The sequence below is a fragment of the Hydra vulgaris genome, chromosome 09 (genome assembly GCF_038396675.1).
Source record: "Hydra vulgaris chromosome 09, alternate assembly HydraT2T_AEP".
NCBI lineage: Eukaryota > Metazoa > Cnidaria > Hydrozoa > Anthoathecata > Hydridae > Hydra > Hydra vulgaris.
This window is the reverse complement of record NC_088928.1, coordinates 2,577,457-2,597,485: the sequence shown is the minus strand read 5'-3', so window position 1 is coordinate 2,597,485 and position 20,029 is coordinate 2,577,457. Positions and strand designations below refer to the sequence as shown.

Genomic DNA, 20,029 nt, shown 5'->3' with positions numbered 1-20,029 from the left:
AAACGAAAGTAAAAAGACATGTTGATTTAACGTTGATTAAATCAACATTAGTTTAATAACAATAAATCAACGTGAAATAAACGTTGAAAATTCTGACGTTGAGGTTTCCACCTCGATAAGACGTTGAATCAACGACTTTTTCTTCAACGTCAGTTTATCAACTACAAATCAACGTAAAATAGACGTTGAAAATTCTGACGTTAACATTTCAACCACCCTAAGACGTCGACATGACGTCGTTTGCTTGCTGGGGACACTTGTCCAATCCTAAAATAAAAATGCTATGTTCTATCTTCCTTATTTTTTAACAAAAATGGTTTTAAAAAGTAAATTAACAGAAAAGCTAATCACCTAAAAGACTTATTTTTCGTAGATACCTTTCTGCTGCTTCTTTTGATAAACTTTCAAAATAATTGAAAGACTTTACGAGAATAACTTTACGAGTGTTTTTCTTATCTTTACGTATAACACATAATAAATTGTTTTCCCTCCTTTCATTATGGTTACTTTTATTGCGCAATTAAGTCACGTGATTCCGACTAGATAGATTGACATGGAACATGAAACCTAGTTTTGCAATCAGTACAAATTTTCTTTTTTAAAAAACTCTAATGTTTAACTCTTTACAATAAGCATGTAAATCAATTTCTAAATAAAGTTCTTCACCAGTAGTCAGGTAAAACTGCAAATAAACTTTGTATGCAAAAGTGTTTCACTATTAGTCTGGTACAACATACTTATATAAATTTTGTATTTGAGTATGCTTTAAGGCCAAGAGCATATTTTAAGAGAAACACATTTGTAGGTCAAAATTTACTTCAACGCATTGTTTTTTTTGTTTCTTTAAATTAACAACAAAAAAAATCTTCATCATAAAGATAAACTTTATTTAAATTTTGAAATTTTTTCGAGTGAAAATTCTCTTGTACAAATTAATTTTGATACACTTTAAATACTCTGAAGAGTACTAAAATAAAAAGAATTTTCTGTGTTGACAGTAACACATGACTTGTATTGATAAACTTAGTTTATCGTTACTTTGAAATTTATTTCGAAAATCTGGTTGTTTTGATTTTAGTTACATTTTTCAACAAAATCGCACTTGCCTCTCTTTCAAAATCAGCGAATCAGGTGCTTATTCATCAAACTTTTGTCACTTGCGCAGCTCAATTAAGGTTACGGAAATCGTGAGTTCATGTTACTATTTGGTATTTAAGCCCGATACATTTCGGGAATCACGTTATCCCGGTAGGAATGTAACGGTAAAAATAAATCGGGACAAAAAATTTTAAAGTGCGGTAACATCTTGGTTCAATCAGTACAAGATTGGTGCTATAACGGTTGAAACCGCAAGTCCCGGTTCATTTCCCGATTGGGAAACCGCACCAACCAAGATCAAACCGCACCAGTTTTCTTTGTTTAATATCGTGACATAACGTGACGTTCCGTTGACGTCCAAAATGCGCGTTAAAGGCAATTGTTATTTAACAAATTATGCTTTAAAACGAATATAGATAACGCACCCCTTTATATAGCGCTTTATCTAACTTTGGTTCATATCATAAATAAGGCTGTCAACGCCAGTTGGTCACTGCCTGGGCAGCATTATCAAATGAGGGTAACCGCTGTCCATGCAAAAAAATAAAATGTTTCAATTTACAAATTGTCAATTCTAATTTTTTTAAAGTTTTGAATCATTAATTGAAATAAAAGAGTTTAACAATATGAAATTGGTATGTAAAATGTAAAAAACCAAGAAGTAACGGTTTGTCCCGGAACGTCACGGTTTTTCACGTTATTCTTGGTAAGTTATAAACCGAAAACCACGTTAAGTCCCGAACGTCACGGTTTGTCACGTTGTTCTTGGTTCTTAAACGCACCAAATTTTCTAGTACGGTTATTCTCGGAACGTAACGTTTCAATCGGGACAATTTTTAAAAAGTGCGGTAACGTATTGGTTCAATCGGGACAAAAGTTGCTGTCACGTAACGTCACCTAACATAACGAAACGTTATATTTTTAAATAAACGCCGAAGCTTATTGGTATTCACCAATGTTTTGCAGCATTTCCGTAAAGTCAGGGTTGCGCATAAGTTGCACTGAACTTACGCAAAAACTTACGCAAAAAAACAACCGAGTTGATTTTTTTTTTAATAAACCAAGTTTTCTTAATTACAAATCTTTATCACAGCATATTTTTCTGAAGATGAATTCAAAACTTCTGTAACGAAAAAATAAAACTATTAGGTAAAGAAACGTAAACTGATAAAATAAGAAGCCGTTATCAAGTTCTCAACTCTCATAAATTAATTAGTTATTAGCAGTTAAAAAATTTTAAATAATGGTAGTTGATAAATAAAACAAAGGTTACTAAAATTACTTAATTAAAATTACTTGAATTGTTTTCTCAAATAATAATAAAATAATTTTTTTAAAACATTTTATAATAATTAGGTTTTATATGTTTTTAAAAAGTACTTTAAAGGTACTAATAAAACTGTTATTACCCATATATTATATTGTTATAACAGTTTTAAACTAAAGCGTGTACACGAAATAAATGTGAATGAATAAGTAGGTCATTTTTTTCAAAGGTTGTATTAAAATCTTTTTAATTGTTTTGTATTTTGTTTACAACGTATTGTGGTTTCAATAAAAATATGTTAGTTTTTGGGGCTAGCAGTAACAGTATTTTTTTTTTTTTTTTGTTCATTTAACAATATTCTCTGGTAAAAGTGTCGTTGGTACATAATATATAAAGAACACGGAAACTCGAAGAGGATCATAAGATCCTGTCACCGAGAACCGTTTAACAATACAAAAATTATAAACCAATTATTTCAAAAAAATATAAAATAAAAAGTAAATACCGTTTAAGATAACCTTCATACAAATAAAATAACCTCAATTATAAAACACTGTTTAACTAAACAATAAAAAAATAAAATCAAATATTTGAAATTAGTAAATACCGTTTTTATGAAAACCGTCATACAAATAAAATACCGATTAAAAAAACAATAAAAAATAAAAACAAATATTTTAAATTACATTTAGAAGCACTTATAAAAGAGAAACGAGATCAGAAGAACTCGAAAATATTTTCTATTGAGAAAATAACTTTTTTCAGTTTGTTTTTGAAAGAAGAAAAATTCCAACTTTGGGAAAAATCAAAATTTCTAAAACTATTTGGTTCCACAAATAAGCTCCGCGATAAGATATAAGAGACCTTCCAAAATTTGTATGCGAATAATGTTGATAAATAAAATTGTCATTTCTTAGATCATATTTGTTTTTGGGCTTTATTGCATATAAATTTTGAAAAGGTATTGGAGCTAAGTTTATCTTACATTTAAATATAAAGCAAAGAGTGTTAAAAACATTTAGTTGGTATATATTAAGAATACTCATTTTGAATAAAAGTGGTTTTGCATGAGTAAAACGATCTTTAAAATTTATTAGTCGTGCTAGATGCTTCTGTTGCCGATAAAGAGGATCTAATTGACATATTTTAGCACTGCCCCATGCGATATTTGAATAATTTAGATGGCATTGAATAAGTGAGTAATAAAGTTGAATTACAAAACTTCTCGCTTTATATAGTACTCCAATATTTTTTGAAACTTTGTTGCGCAAGGTTTCAATATGATTTTTCCACGTAAGGTTTTCATCAATAAAAACACCAAGAAAAAGTATAACTTTTGATTGTTTTATTTGAATATTATCTATATATATTTGAGGCATATCATTTGGCAAAAGATGTTTTTTGGATTTTGGATGAAATAGAGTCCATTTAGTTTTTTCTATGTTAATTGATAACTTATTAGACTTAAACCATTTTGAAATTTTAATTAGCTCTATGTTCATGTCATTAAATAGTGTTATGTTATTATTGCTAGACAAAAGTTTGTGTCATCAGCAAACATTACTGTTTTTAAATTTGAGGCATTATAAAGATCATTGATATAAATGAGAAAAAGAAGTGGTCCTAGTATAGACCCTTGGGGTACACCACATGTTATATCTAGTAAGTTTGTTGTAGAGGATATATCAATTTGCACATACTGTTTACGATTGCTTAAATAGCTCTTAAGTAATTTTAGAAAATTACCACAGATTCCTTAATTTTCTAGTTTTTTAATAAGAATCTCATGATTTATCGTATCGAAGGCTTTTGATAGATCTATGAACACTGCAAGAGTAAATTGTGATTTTTCAAACGAATCTGCAATATTTCTAGTCAGATGAAGCACTGCGTGTTCAGTGGAATTATGTTTTTTAAACCCATACTGGGTTGTACTTAGTATTTTATTTTTAGAAAGATGATCATAAATTTTATTGTAATGGATCCTTTCATAAATCTTTGAAAAACCAGAAAGTACAGAAATTGGACGATAATTAGTTATATTTGATAATTCCCCCCTTTAAATATTGGTGTAACTTTGGCTATCTTTAGTTGATCAGGAAATATACCTTGTTTAATTGAACAACTAAAGACCTGAAAGAGTATAGTTTTTATGATCTCGTAAGAACTGATTATAACGTTACCATTTATTTTATCTGGGCCTATCGATTTATTGATTTTTAGCATTTTGTAAGCACATTCAAACTCTTTAATCGAAAGTTCAAAGTTATTAAGTATAGAAATTATCGGAAGATTAAGATCATTAATTGTGTTAGTTATAATTGGAATATTTTTTTCTAAATTTGGACCAATTGTAACAAAAAAATTAATTATTTGATTTGCTATATCTTTAGGATTATATAAGAAATCATCATTGTTTTTAATAAATTTTGGTAAGTTGCATGTTTTAATTTTTTGATTGCCAGTAATTTCATTTAAAATTTGCCATGTGCGTTTAGCATTATTCTTAAACTTCTCTAATAAGTTTGAATAGTTTTTTTTTTGACTTTCAAAAAGCTTTACATAATTTTTATAAATTTCCTTGTTTTTATCTGTTTTTGACTTTAAATACTTTATATACAATTTTTGTTTAACTTTGGAAGATTTCCTGAGTTCTTTAGTAATCCATGGTGACTTTAAGCTTTTTTTGTTTAAGTTAACTTTGTATTTTGGAAAGTTTGCATTATAAACTTCATAGAAAAATTTATATGTTTCCAATGTAGTAATGATAGTTGTTCATTAAATGATGCAATATTTACTTCACTGAAACAGCGTTTTAGGATAACTTGTTTTTTTATTTGTAATTGTTCAATATCAGTATTTATTGAAAAGAAGATAGGAAAATGATCTGAAACATCATTTTTAATTAACCCTTTTTTAAGAGATTCATTAAAAGTGTCTGTTGTCATAATATTATCTATTAAAGATACTGACTTTAAAGTTACTCTTGTTGGTTTATTAATAAGCGGAATTGCACCGTTTTTAAATAAATCATTATAAAAACTATTAATTTTGGAATTTACGTGATATTTTAATGCGTCTAAATTTATGTCACCAATGATGTAATTTAATTTCTTTTCTATTGTACATTTTGTTATAATATCAGTAATTAAAAAGGACTTGAAACTATTTATTTCACCAGATGGTGGGCGATAACAGCAACTTAAAAGTATATTTTTAGTTTTTTTGGCTAAAATTTCAATTGTTAAAACCTCTTTATCGGCATTAGAAATACTCATGTCAGGCCTATTTATAAACCGCATTCCTTCACTTACATAAAAAGTACTCCACCGCCTCGTTTTTTTGTTTTACGTGCTAAAAAAACAGGATTAAAACCTGGCAGGTGAAGATTCGAGTTAGATATAGCCTCGTCAGAACTACATCAAGTTTCTGTTAGGCATATAACGTTAAAAATATTTAAAGTTTCCTCAATATTATTCTTAAAATTTTCAAAATTCTTTTTTAAACTCCTTTTGTTAAAATGTATCACATTTAAGCGATCTCGCTCAAGAAATTCTTTTAGTTCATCGTTGTAAAAATAAAAACAACTGTTTAACGAAGCACCTGCTTTACTAAAATAAATTGAATCAGTTTCATTGTTTATTGTTTGAAAAAAGTCAAAAGAACTAAACTCAAAATTATTTGCATGTTTTGAGTCCATTTTTTAGTTTTTAAATATAGAAATAAAAGAATTTCGGTAGGAATTTAAGCTTAAGATAAATGTAAATGTTACATTCATTTAAAAATATCAAGTTAATAATTTGAAGAATAAAAAAATTTAAAAATACCCCATAAAATATTAAGTATAAAAAAATAAAAAATTAATTTATACTTGGCGATTTTTTGCGTCAATTTTCTTTTCTGCCCATTCACGAATGATAAGTTTGTCGTAGGAGATAAACGCATACTTTCCTTGTTTTCTTTCTCTTAACATTTTATCTCTTAAATCTTTTCGTATTTGAACAGTTTCGTAACAGAAATCCTCGTTGATATAAATGTTCATTCCTTTAAGTCTTACAGATCTCTTCATTATATCAATCTTATCTTTATAATTTAGTAGTTTTAAAATTATCGTTCTATTTTTTTTAGCATCTCTTGGTCCGGTTCTATGTGCTCTTTCAATTTTAACATTTTTGATTTCAAGCGTCTCCTCAAATAGTTTTAAAACTTTTAACTCACTTTCTTCCCAGCTTTCGTGTTCACTTTCTTTTATTCCAGTTACCCTTAGGTTATTTCTTCTATCGAAAACAGTCAAACTGATTAATCTCGAAAACATCGAAATCAGTCAAACTGATTATCGAATGGTATCGAAAACAGTCAAACTGATTAATCTCGAAAAGCTACTTTCTGAAATTACATCGAAATTGAGAATAATATCGAAATTGTGAAAAAAAGAATTGTATCGAAAATTTATAAAACGGAATTAGATCGAAATTGTGAAAAAAGGAACAATATCGAAAAGAAACTTGCCGGAATAATATCGAAATTGTGAAAAACGGAATAAAATCGAAATGGGACTTTCCGGAATAATATTGAAAATGTGAAAAAAGGAATAGATTCAAAAATTCTAAAAGCAGAATAAATAGAAAGGCCAGTTTTTTGCGGTTGTGAATTAAAGAGTAGTAATTATACTGTATAGTTGTATAATTTATACAATATAAAATTAAAGTTCGGTTAGTCGAACAAAAAATATTGAATGTTGTGTTGTTGTATTTTATTTGTTGCTATTTATAAAACGATTTAAAACAAGATGTATTGATTTATATACAGCTAATGTCAACAAACCATAAAAAGTTTAAAGGATAAAGTTATTTGTAAATACTCAAAACTATATGCCAACTAAGTCCTCTGTTATATGTGCACAAAAGTTTCAAGAAGAAAGTACTTTAAAACAAGCCTTATTTTAAAGTATTTTTTTCTTGAAATTTTATGATATAACTTCTTTATTGGTACAAAACTACTTGATACAATTCAAGTAGAGCTAAAAAACCCTGATTAATAAAGCAAGAAGAGCATGCTGAAAGATCTTTTTTAATAAAAGATTATAAGCAATACCCACTGTTCCTCCAATTGTCATGGAAAAATTACTATTACAAGTAGTTATCTGGTCATTCTGTTTCAGAATGTTTAACATTGAAAATACTAAAAAAATATTGAGCACATAATTTTAAATACATTGCTGCTACGATATGTAGCTACCAAATGTTAAAAATTAATTATATTGTATTTTAAAAGATGCTATTTAATAAAATTCTCATACCAAAGTTATTGAGGTTATTATACAAGTTGCTGAGAGCCTACATGAAGTTTTTTTTACAAGAGTTGTCTATTATCATTACATAATGTTTTGTAATAGTCATAAAAATGTTCTACATATCGTCGGGGATAGTGCAAATCCGCGTAACTAGCATTGGCTACTATATTTGGATATTAATAATTTTAACAATAAATATCTATTGTTAACATTACAAAAAACATGAATAATACTCTTTAAATAAAAAAAATTTTGAATTTTAAACTTTTCAAGTAAAAAAAATGTACTGTAGATACACGGTATTATCCAATGCTAATTACGCGGTTTTGCATTATCCCCGACGATATGTATGTTTGAACACTTTCCTACTTAATTACAAAATCATGCAGAATCTTTTTGGTTTGGTTTTTGAAGAACTTAAAAAAAAAAATAAAGTAGAAATCACAAAATACTAATATGTATGCATTATTTTAGTGTGTACTTCCATGCATTTAAAGCATACATTATAACACCATTAAAAATTATTTGGAAAAATTTTCCCTTGCTTTCTTTATCGAAAGCACATTCTGGTAATATTGACACAATATAATATGCAAAATCATTACTCCAAATTGGCCCAAAATGTTGCAAAATATTTGTTTAATATTTAATGAAATTTATTTACAGAAATATACAGAATACTCTGAGCTTTGAACTAAAAAAAACTTAAGTCTGAACTTTTCAAAAAGGGTGTATGATAGAAAATTGTTAAGAACATTCATTAAATAATTGGAACATTTCGTCGAAAATAAAAACTGCCTCAGTTGTAAAAATTTATAGTAATTTATTGAGAAATGAAACCATTAAAACTGTGACTATCTTTTAAAATTACTAGCATGATTTTGCAAGCATGCAAGTAATTTTAAAAGGTTTAATAGATTGCTATCAGAAGATAAAAATAACTTTAAAAAAGTTTATTTTATGGATTTGTTGATTTACTTTAAACTATAAACGGTAAGCGATAAACTGTTCAGACTTCTCCAATTTGAGTATACTATGTTCAAAGATGATGTTACAGTTAAACAGGCAAGTATTTTAACAGCAGATTTATATAAAATCAATTGCAAATAAAGGGTTGAATCCAGGAAAATTAAAAAAAAATGATAAAAACCTAAATTTTAAACAGCTATATTGTGCATTGAGGATAAAAATCTAATACAAATCTGTGTGCTCCTTTGCAGTTGAAAAATAGTACTTCTTATTTAAAGGTCTTTTAAGTTACAATTATAACTGTGTCGATAATTTAGGTCAGTATCAATAGATTAGTGGCATTAACTTTTGGTTACTTAAAAGATGTTTCGTTGTGAGTTACCAAATTTTTATTTAAAGAATGACGATTTTAAATAAATTAACAATTTAATATATAAATTCAACAAATTTTTGACTCCAGTTATCCTCTTTAAAAATTTACCTATAAGAAGTAGTAGAGAAGTCATCTTCCATATCACAGGTTAAAAGGAAAAAGTTCACAAACGGTTAGTAAATGTTAACAGATAAACAATATATTAACAATTTATGTTTGTAAATCATTTTCAATTTTAGACTTTACTTTTAATGTTATTATCAATACTGATTTGTCATTCTGAACAACTGCTCAGTTTGTTTTGAATATATTTTGCGTAATAAAAACTTACTTTGTCCTGAGCATGTGATACATAGATGAGAGTTAAAGACTGAAAAGAAAAGAGAAGAGGCAGTGACCACACACTCATTTCAAAAATAAAAGATAAACACCACGGGGATTCAACCCCGAAGCCATTCGCCTAGAACTAAAGGTATTAGATAATCGAGCTTCAACAAGTGTTTCGAAATAATAGTGCTAATAATACAAAAATATTCAGTAATAATACTAGAAGAGAATATTTTATAAAAATAGAAAAGAATTGTATTAACATATTGCGCTCTAAGCATTGTACTTTCGCTGAAAAAAAACAAACATGTAAGGTTACGGATAATAGTGAGGGTCACTGTGTACTTTGTGTGCACAAGCGTGTTAGGGCAAATTTTTGCTTTTAATTTGTTTTTAGGTTAAAACTAAGAAGAAAAATTTTTCACATTTGGAGCCAGGACCCGTGACGTCAAACTTAGTAGAGACAGCAAAAAAAAAATTAGGAAACTAAATAAAAGCCTATATAATCAGAAAGAGCTCGTCAAGCGGAACAAAAAATATGCAAAAACCATATGCTGAAAATATTTCCTTCCCAAGTATAACATTTTATAGATTATATAAAACACAGACCCAGATTTTACAGACCAGCGCGAAAAAGCTATATAAAAATGGTTGTTTCATCCTAAATTGGCCATATTTTTATGATTCATTTTGTTTAAAGAGTTGTTATTGATATGAGTTTTCTATTAAAAGCAATTAGATAATAAATATATGTGTAAAAAAATTTGAAAAATTTTTTAGTTTGTTTTTTCGTGATAAATGTTCAGTGACAAATGTTTTACAAAACTTCTCTCAAAATGCAAAAAAAAATTTTGTTTAATTTTAGTTCTACGAAGTATGTTTGCATATTTTGACGTTTGTTCACCTATTTATTTTTATGTCAGCCTATTTAATTTATCAAAGATAGTTAAAATCTCGCAACCTTAAATAAAATACAGTTTTCAGTAACTACTTTTAAATTACTCTCGGTATCAATATTAGAAGTAACAAAATTATCTTTTCTGGTCCGAACTTCATTCATACGTAGGGGGTGTTGTTTTAATGAGCTTTCTAAATAAAGTTTATTTATAGACTGAATCATGTGCTTTCCAAATAAAAATTTTAATTTAATGCTGTATGTCCGCATGTATCAGCTTTTGTAAGAACTGTGTCATCTTTACTAACTTTTATATATTTGCTAATGGTTTTCAAAAAGTCAAATACAACATGGTGTTTACTAGGTTTGAAGTTGTAATTATTGCATAAGTCTTTATTTGCTCTCGCTATTGCATGCACTGTGTTTGTAAATCTATAGCAGTATATGTAACTAAAATCTATGCAACCGTGGTGTAGTGGTCAAGCATTCGGATTCAAACCGCAAAGTGTTGGGTTCGATTCTCGGCATGGCACAAAAACAATTTCGCTGAGGTTGGAGACGGAGAACCAATTTATTAAATGGTATTCTCCATGTGGCGGTGCTATGTGATAAAAGCAATAGGACTCCTTAACTCAATAAACTTTAGATCAATCAGTCGACAATTTTATATGTTTTTGTTCACTCAATCAGCATATTTGGGTCTATTAGTTTAATTCCACTTTCTAAACAATTAGATCAGTCTGCAAATTCGGACCGAAAACCTAGAACAATTTTTTTAGTAAGCAAAAATACTCATGGCACTTTTTTACTTATTTTTTTACCTACTCACCCTCGCCCTTGCTGGAAGCTGTTCAATTGGAGGAGTAACTTGATACAAACTTATGTTTTTATATTTGAAAAATCCTATTATTGAACCAAACTTTGTCTATAACTTTTATGTCAATGACGTTTTTAAGTTTTATCAACTTGTCGTAAAAAACCATAATAGAAAATAAAAACAATTTTTATAAATAGTTGATGCATAACTTTGTCGATACATATTTATTAACTTGTTTATTACTTTTAGTAGGTTTCATAGTTCAATAAAAAGACGATAATTCGAACAACTAGCGACTAAAACTTATTTTGAATTTCTGTTGGACCCTTATTTATTAATTATACTCCCGATTATTCAAACATTTGTCAAATTAAACTATTCTTTTGGTCCCCTGGAGGTTCAAGTTATCAGTTTTTTTTACAGTACTTTATGATATATTGTCAACATTATTGTCAAATTTTATCTTTGTTTAATATCAACGACGTTTGAAGATCAAAATTTCTAATTTTCTTTTTCTGGCAAATTTTTGAATGAAAAATTGACATGAAATATTTTATTAAAAAACTTTGAGACGAAAGTATGAATTAGTGAAAACTCGTTCAGATTGTCGAAATATAAACCTAATTATATTTTTGTATATATGGCTTTTATATTGCGTATACATAGTTATCATGTAACTTTTAAAATTCATTTCACTAGTAGTGTGATTAGCTCCAATGATGCTGTCAGAAGTTTTGTTAAGTTTTCTTAAATTAAATTTGTTTTAAGTTTAATTAAGTTATAATAATTAAATTAAGTTTTAAATAATTAAAATAACACGGGTACTCAAAAATTTTAACCAGAAAGACATGATAAACAACATTGTTTGTAACTACGTCACTTAAATTTCATATACCATTTAAACGGATAAAAAATGCATTTGTGTAAACGTAATTTCGTTAGAAATTGCGTTATTGATTGTTTTTTATCCTAGCGGAGTAAGAGTAATTGAAAATAATTTAATACCGTTTTTATATAATAAATTTATTCTAATAAATTTGAACAATTGTGTGTCATTCTAGTGTTCAAAATAAAGTTAAAGGGGAAACTTTTGCTGAATCATTGAAAAGGTTCAATTATGGATGATATTGGTCCTCGGCAAGTGGGACAATGAGGTGTGTTGCTTTCCTGGACTTGTTGTCAGCATGGCTGACAAAACAAAAAATGTCTGCAAGGCATTACCAATACATTTCGTTCATTGACGGTGCAAACAATGCACTTTGGTGACTCTGTCGAAGTGGAAGTTGGCAAAGGAAAACTCTCACCAAGCTCGTCCATTAAGTTTTCATTCAAAGCACTAAAATTGTTTAAATACTTCAAATACAATTTTTCATATTTCATTGAAAAAGACAGATTATCAAATAAAGTTAAGTTAATTAGTTTGGTAAAAAGGTTAAAGAAGGTTGATAAATAAGAAGCGTTATAGAAAAACTTGGAAAATTATCTTACATAGCTTTGAAGTTTTGAAAAAGATATGATACTGTTGATAGGAATCTCTCAGTTGTCCAAACACCGTCTCGAAGGTTTTTCTCAAAACAACGCATTTTTTCAATTGCACTACAGTCGCGTTGGTCACGGCGGACTGGCTGATTGCAAGCAAGCTGTTGAAGATCTTGAATTGTATGCACTATTACATGCTGATTAAGTAATTCCATATACTGCCAAAATACTCTATATTGATTACCCATGTTTGTTTTCAGACGTCTATTGAGACCTTCTGCATTGTTATTGGTTTTGTGATTCAAGCCATAAACACTAAACCCTTGTGGGGTCACTATATTGAGCCAATACCTCTCAAAATACCTTTTAAAAGCAAGTAGTTTGCTTTTGATTTCGCCACTGAATGTTGCAATCTCAATAACCCGAGATTCCCAAGCAACCAAGATCTTGTTTACAGGAAGGAGACAAGATGTCATAACTTTTTGTGCCCACTTCTTTACTTGAATTTGGTGGCGGTATTCCCTCTGAAGACCAAGAATTGCTAATTGCTTAATGATTGCATTTTCAAAATGAAACCTAAAGATAAGGATTTAAAGGAGATCATTAATTGATAACAAACTATGAGAAACTTTGATATGTTGGAAACTGGGACAAAGTAATAACAAAGCAAAAACAAACAATTCCATATGCTGTAACTTGTGGTGTCCCCCAGGGCTCTATTTTAGGACCCTTATTATTCTTAGTATATATCCCAGACGGCACATCTGGTTTTAATCTCGGAATTAAAACCCGTTTAAACACGTGTTTGTTACGATCCAGGCGTAAACCAAAAACACGTGGATTTCACGGGAAGTTTAACTGGAGTTTTACACGTGTTTTCTATGGTTTCAAACACGAGTTTTTTATGTTTTAAATACGTGTTTTTGAGGTTTTAAACTCGTGTTTTATAAGGTTTTAAATTCGTGTTTTCTATCGTCTAAAACGGACTTATGGCATTTAATAAAGTTTCCAAACGAAAACTTTATTTAATGCCATAAGTTAGTTCAGGGATAAGTTTTCCAAATTTATGCCTGAACTAGCAGCTGTTCAGCACGGTTTAATAATAAAACAAAACTACGTAGGTTTTGTTAGACACGTTTATAGCTTTAAACCGTTTAAACCTTTTTTTATATATACTACATTATATTTACGACAATTTTGTTGTTTTATTTTTGTTTTTTAAGGTAAATTATTTTACAATAATACTACAAAGAAAAAATAAACAAAGAAATAAAAAACCAAATCATTAAAAATAAGCTATTAAAAGACGTTTGGCACATGGTTACCATACATAATATTTAATTTCGATTGATCGCCTCTTCCGTCATTATAAAATCTAAAATCGTATAACAATACGCTTTCGCATTTTTACAAACAATTTCAGTAGCATCAAATGTTCTTTTTAATTTTTCTTAAAAATCGGGTCTCGAACTTTACTAATTCCTCAATTGAGGTAACCTGTTCAAATTTAATTTCATTCAAATCTTTATCTAAAAACTATTGCAGTAGCCCAAATTTCTTTTTATGTAATGGTGTGACACAATCATTTTACGCTAAAACATGGCATCATCCATGGGAGAAGTTTCGTTTGTCTGATTTTTTGGTCGATCTGTATTGGTAATGGTTTTTGATGATTCGCCTTCATCTGTTTAAAAAAAAAACAAGTTTTATAATAAATAACAAAATAAATGATTATCTTAGTCTATTGTTTTGTATTGTACCTAAATAAATGCACTATAAAAATGCTGTTTGAAAAAACAAGAGTAATGATTTGATGGAAGAGTAAAATTGATTTTTTCCTTATTAATCACGCTTGTTTGTGTCTGTACATTTAAATGGAATCGACCCTTCATTCTTCTTTTCAAATTGTTTTTTAGAGCCATCTACTTCAACCTAAATAAGAGACGCCCTTTAAGAATTTATGAAACCCATTAAGAAACATAATTCATCAAATATACTATTGTACTTTTTAAATATAATTAACTTTTAAATTAAATGCAAATAAGTTATTTCTTTGGAAAGACCCAGAAGCCCGAGTATTCACAAGTATTTTCATTAGCATTTGTACCAGGATGTAAATCCTGATTTAATTAATTTAATAATTGATTTTTGCTTATAAATATAGAAATCTTTAAAGGTTGATTCGAAACCATCTCATTTAGGTTTTGTTGCTTGTTAAAGTGCAAATATCCTGTTTTAAGATAAATTAGACTAATATACACTCAAATATAGGTAATAAATATAAATATAAGTTATACATAATATTTAAAAAAACCAAATGCACACATGCCCCCTGTTCATTAATAGTCACCTACCTTAATCAACATTAATATTATTATCTTCATTAAGTTTCTGAAGTCTTCTATAAATATATTTTCTTCATCTAGATTAAGTGATAACAGTAAAACTCCTAAAAGACAAAATTTGCAAAATCAAAATTTACCAGAAATATTAGTGTCATTTAAAATTTTTTGAAGTTAAAGATAAATAACTAGAGTTTTAATACAAGTATTTTCATTAACAGTTGTACCACGATTAATATTTTTTCTCATTGTCTTTTTCGTTGAACATGTGAAAAACTTAGTAGTTGACTTTTAGTAGAATTAGTAAGATTATTTTAGTAAACTATAAGTAAGTAGAAGACTTATAGTAGAATCTTTTCAATTTATGTTTTGTTGCTTATTAAAACCCACATACTCTGGTTTAAAAATGTTATATATATATATATATATATATATATATATATATATATATATATATATATATATATATATATATATATATATATATATATATATATATATACACACACAAACAAAACAAAAAAAGTTCAATATGTGCTAATGCATATCACTAGCCATAGTCTGCTTGATAATAGACCCTTACTTTTATCAGCAAAAAAAGTATCATTTCTGCAATCAGATAGACTATGCAAGAAATTTTCTTGCTGGCTTCGGCTCATGCCATATTTTTAATACTGCTGACTCATTTTTGTATCTTCTCAAACAATTAAAAATTAATTTAACATTTACATAATAATTTTCAAATATAAACAATTGATTTACAGATAAGTAAAGTTACTTACGGACAGTATTTTGCAACAAAGTATTACTAGATTTTGCTGTCAATATTGGGAGAGAAAGTTTATTTGACGAAGCATTGGTAGTATATTGGTGCAGCCTCGTAGCTTGAAGACAAATTTAAACATACAGGAAATAAATTTCCAGCTAAAACTGATCGATATTTTTTCATATATTCTTTCCACTATGCTGAACTTGTTCTTTTCATTTTTGTTAAATAATTATCATTAATAGGATATCCTATAGCATTTAGTACACACACCTTTATATAGGAACAACACTAGTATTTTTTAAACATATATAAATAATAACAATACTAATAGTAAATACAATAATACTATTAACACAAAAAGTGTAACATATATATATATATATATATATATATATATATATATATATATATATATATATATATATATATATATATATATATTCATCACAGAAATACACACACATATACAGATACAAATACACACAAATATACATACGCCGAAATACACACACATGTGTGTATATGAGTACATATTACGTATACATAACATATATATTTATTTATAAGTGTATCTATGTATGTATGTATATATGTGTATATATATATATATATATATATATATATATATATATATATATATTTATACATACATACATTTTATATAGACTTATACATACATACATATATACATATGAATACATAAATAAACACATACATATTTTATATATGTATTATACATACATATGTAAAATATACATTGTATAAATTATATAGATACACAAGTGTGTATGTATATAGATACACATGTGTATATATCTGTCTATATATATATATATATATACACATATATATATATACCCTTTTATATTTATTTCTGTGTGTGTGTGTGTGTGTGTGTATATATATATATATATATATATATATATATATATATATATATATATATATATATATATATATATATATATATATATATATATATATACATGCTAATACTTAATAAAAACTGAATTTATTTAACATATAAATTTTCTCGGCAAATGTTTTCCTGAAAGTTCTTGTTACACACTCTAAAACCTTCCGAATAATAAAAATGCATTAAATTTGAAAAATCGCGTGCTTTTAGTAATGGTTTTATATTCGTTGCGAAAACTTTTGATAATTTAATACTCCATTTTTGTAACTGAAAACCCATCACTAAAAACTTAATATCCAAACTAGTTTTTTGGTAAAATATAGTAGTTAATTTCACGGAATCAAAACCCTATTCTTGACACGTGTTATTCTTAGTGTTTTCGGGAGTTTTAAACACGCAACAGAAACCACGCGTAACTTTTAAACGAGTTGTGCCGTCTGGGTATAAATGATTTAAATCTAGCAACACACTTCTTAAACTGTATTTTTTTTGCAGATGACTCCAATCTTTTTTATTCTCACAGAGATATTAAAACACTTTTTGAAACAGCTAACGAAGAGTTGGGTAAGGTTAATGAATGGTTTATAAGTAATAAACTGTCTCTAAATGTGGAGAAAACCAAATTTATTTTATTTCATAAAGTAAATAAATTAGAAAATATTCCAATTAAACTCCCAAATCTAATAATCAATAAAGCTAACATTAAAAGAGAAACTTCAGTTAACTTTTTGGGCGTAATATTAGATGAACATTTACGTTGGAGTGATCATATAAAAAGCATTGAGAAAAAGTTATCAAAAATATTGCCATGATATATAGGGCTAAACCATTTCTAAATAATAAATCTTTAAAAAGTTTATATTTTTCTTTCATTCATTGTCATTTGATTTATTGTAATATTGCATGGGCAAGTACAAATCATACAAAATTAAAAAAATGTACAGTAAACAAAAACATGGCTGCAGAATATTATTTGGAGCTGATAAAATTGTACCATGCGAGCCTCTTCTGCGTATACTGGGCGCATTAAATGTTTATAAAATAAACTTACATCAAGTTTTAATGTTTATGTATAAAACAAAAATGGGACTATCTCCTAAAATATTTCAGTCCTATTTTGAAAAAGTAGAGCATAAATATCCGACAAAATTTTCAAATAATAACTACATTGTCCCTAAATATAATTCAAAACAAATTACATATTCAATTCAATATCGTGGACCCTATTTGTGGAAAAAGTTTCCTAATATTGCAAATACGGAAAAAGTTAGTATACATCAGTTTAAAAAAGAATCGAAACAGGTGTTATTACACATGGATTTTAATATATCCGATTTTAAATGCCTCTTTTAAACTAAAAATCAATTATATAAAATATGTATCAGAATTTATCAATTTATCAATTTTTGTTTGTTAGTTTTTTCATTATTTGAGTTAATAGTTAAGTAAAATGTTGAAAAACTAAGATTTCACCAATAACTTTTAAGATTAGAGGAAACACCATAAGTGTTTCCTCTAATCTTAAAAGTTATTGGTAAAATCTTAGTTTTTCAACATTTTACTTAACTATTAATGAGTTGTTATTTATTTTACTTTTAATTAAATTGGTTAGAAATATACATACATAAAACGGTTTTTTTTTAAATTAGGTACTCTTTTACTTTGAATTTTTTGTTCTTTATTTAAATATTACTTTATTACAAATTGTTAAAAATTTTATTTTCATATTCTTCATCAAATACTTTGTATAATATACGTATATAGTGTGGCTCTTGAAAATACGTGCTCTTTAATTAATTAATTTATTTTTTGTTTTTCTTTTTTACTTTTCTTTCAGTTTTTCTTGTTTACTTGATTATTACTCTTAACATGAGTATTGTTCTTGAAGTATTTCTTAAACTAACTGTTATTTATTTTTACATTTATAATTTTTAATAAATAGTTTGTAAAGTATAAATATATTATCCAGCTATTGTAAATACGTACGATTGGGGCTCGGTGATAAGACAAAATAATGTCTTCTACTTGCCCCGCCAGTTTTTTTTTTTGATTATAAACCTTGTAAATTGTAAAAGTTATTAAACGGCGAAATAAACAAATAAAAAAAAATAACAAATTAATAACTTATACCTGCAACCATTCACCAAGCTTTCACTCCAAGTTGTTCTTAGAGCATTCTGTAGTCCTCATTCAAAATCTGACATAATGGTGGCTGAAGAGAAATCTAAAACTTCTTTTATTTTGGAAAAAAACAAGCTTATATAGAGCCTCGGATTTATGTCATTAAAGCACATACAGCTGGAACAGATGTGCATCAAAGGTGAGGGTTATCAGGATCAAAATTTATCTGATCCTCATCTGGAATTGGATCTTCAAGCACTGCTGAATACTCAACAGAAAATATCAAGAGCTGATACCACTTGCTTTCCTCCATGCGTGGTGTCATGCTGGAAGTACAATAAATGTAACTATATATTACAACTGTAAATAAAAGTGTTCTACCTAACGTTTTTAGTATATCAATTTTTTCGTCTTGGGGCTGTCAATTAATTACATCAACAAATAGAGGGGGTTCTGAACTTTTTTGACAATTGTTGACAAAGGTGAGTGTAGGAGGTCAAATAAAGTTGACGTCAACTATTTTACTTTACTTTATTTAATTTCATTACTCAAAAAAAGAGGGGTCTGGGTGGTGGATGTCTCTGGAAATTTGACAAATTGTTTATAAAGAGGAGGGAGAAGGTAAAAATTGCCAAAAGTTTGTTGACGTAATTAATGGACAGCCCCCTAGATAATTTTTTTTTTGAAAAAGTAAAATGCTTCCACATATACCTGAATGTTCCATCAATAAAACACACTTTGGCCGATTTCGCCTTGTTAATGACTAACATATACCCAAACAGCAATGCGACGTTGTCCTGTTCTGCAAATGATCCTAAGAAAATGTCTCCGTAGCGATGACATTCTTTGTCATTCAGAACTTCAGCAGCTTCTTTTGGTGATTTTGGGTTCGAGGGCTCATTTAGCCTTCTCCTTTTCTGAAGACTTGGGATAATTTGAGGAAAACTAACAGATTCAGAAACAACTGCAGGAAACTCACTCCCAGTGTTTTGAAAAATTGAGCGCAGGTCTTCAGATGTTGCTTCTGCTTTTTTTTTCATGGTACTTTTAGCAAGCAACACTTCAAAATCTGTTTCTCTTGAGCTGCAACTGTGAACAGTTGTAACCTGAAGTTTATCTTTATGAATATGCAGTTCATTCTTGTAAAAAAACGGCATTTTAGATGCAGTTTATCTTTATAAAATTTATCTTTAGTGTATCCAAAATCACCAGACCAAAAAACTTTTGAGTTTTTTCTTTCTCCTTCAGTTTCACTATAATTTTTTAAAAAGTTCTCTAACGACATTTTGGAATATTGAGTTTCTTAAAATTTTTTTAAATTTCAACTTTAAAATTGAATTGAATTTCATTGCACGTGCAAATG

At 27.8% G+C, this 20,029-nt stretch overlaps 1 protein-coding gene across 6 annotated transcripts; it reads right to left on the bottom strand.

The window, feature by feature from the left end:
• Positions 1-13,834: 13,834 nt before the first annotated feature.
• Positions 13,835-20,029, bottom strand: LOC136084488 (uncharacterized). Of its 6 annotated transcripts, XR_010640584.1 has the most exons (6): positions 19,378-20,029; positions 18,676-18,992; positions 15,643-15,877; positions 14,873-14,967; positions 14,279-14,450; positions 13,835-14,202 (listed from the first exon to the last, which is right to left on the bottom strand). XR_010640584.1 is itself a non-coding variant. In XM_065804489.1 (2 exons), exons 1-2 carry the CDS (start codon positions 19,821-19,823, stop codon positions 18,860-18,862), a joined length of 579 nt encoding a protein of 192 aa, XP_065660561.1. In that variant the 5' UTR covers positions 19,824-20,029; the 3' UTR covers positions 18,571-18,859. The 6 variants fall into 6 exon arrangements, 1 of the variants encoding a protein (XP_065660561.1); XR_010640582.1 differs by having other exon boundaries at positions 14,873-15,877; XR_010640581.1 differs by lacking the exon at positions 14,279-14,450.

What these genes read in the sequence shown, in the direction of transcription:
- LOC136084488 (XM_065804489.1), bottom strand. Translation starts at nt 19,823, where the DNA reads ATGCCGTTTTTTTACAAGAATGAACTGCATATTCATAAAGATAAACTT. An exon ending in TTTATTGATGGAACATTCAG is followed by an intron (nt 18,993 to 19,377) that starts GTATATGTGGAA and finishes TTGTACTTCCAG; the next exon opens with CATGACACCACGCATGGAGG.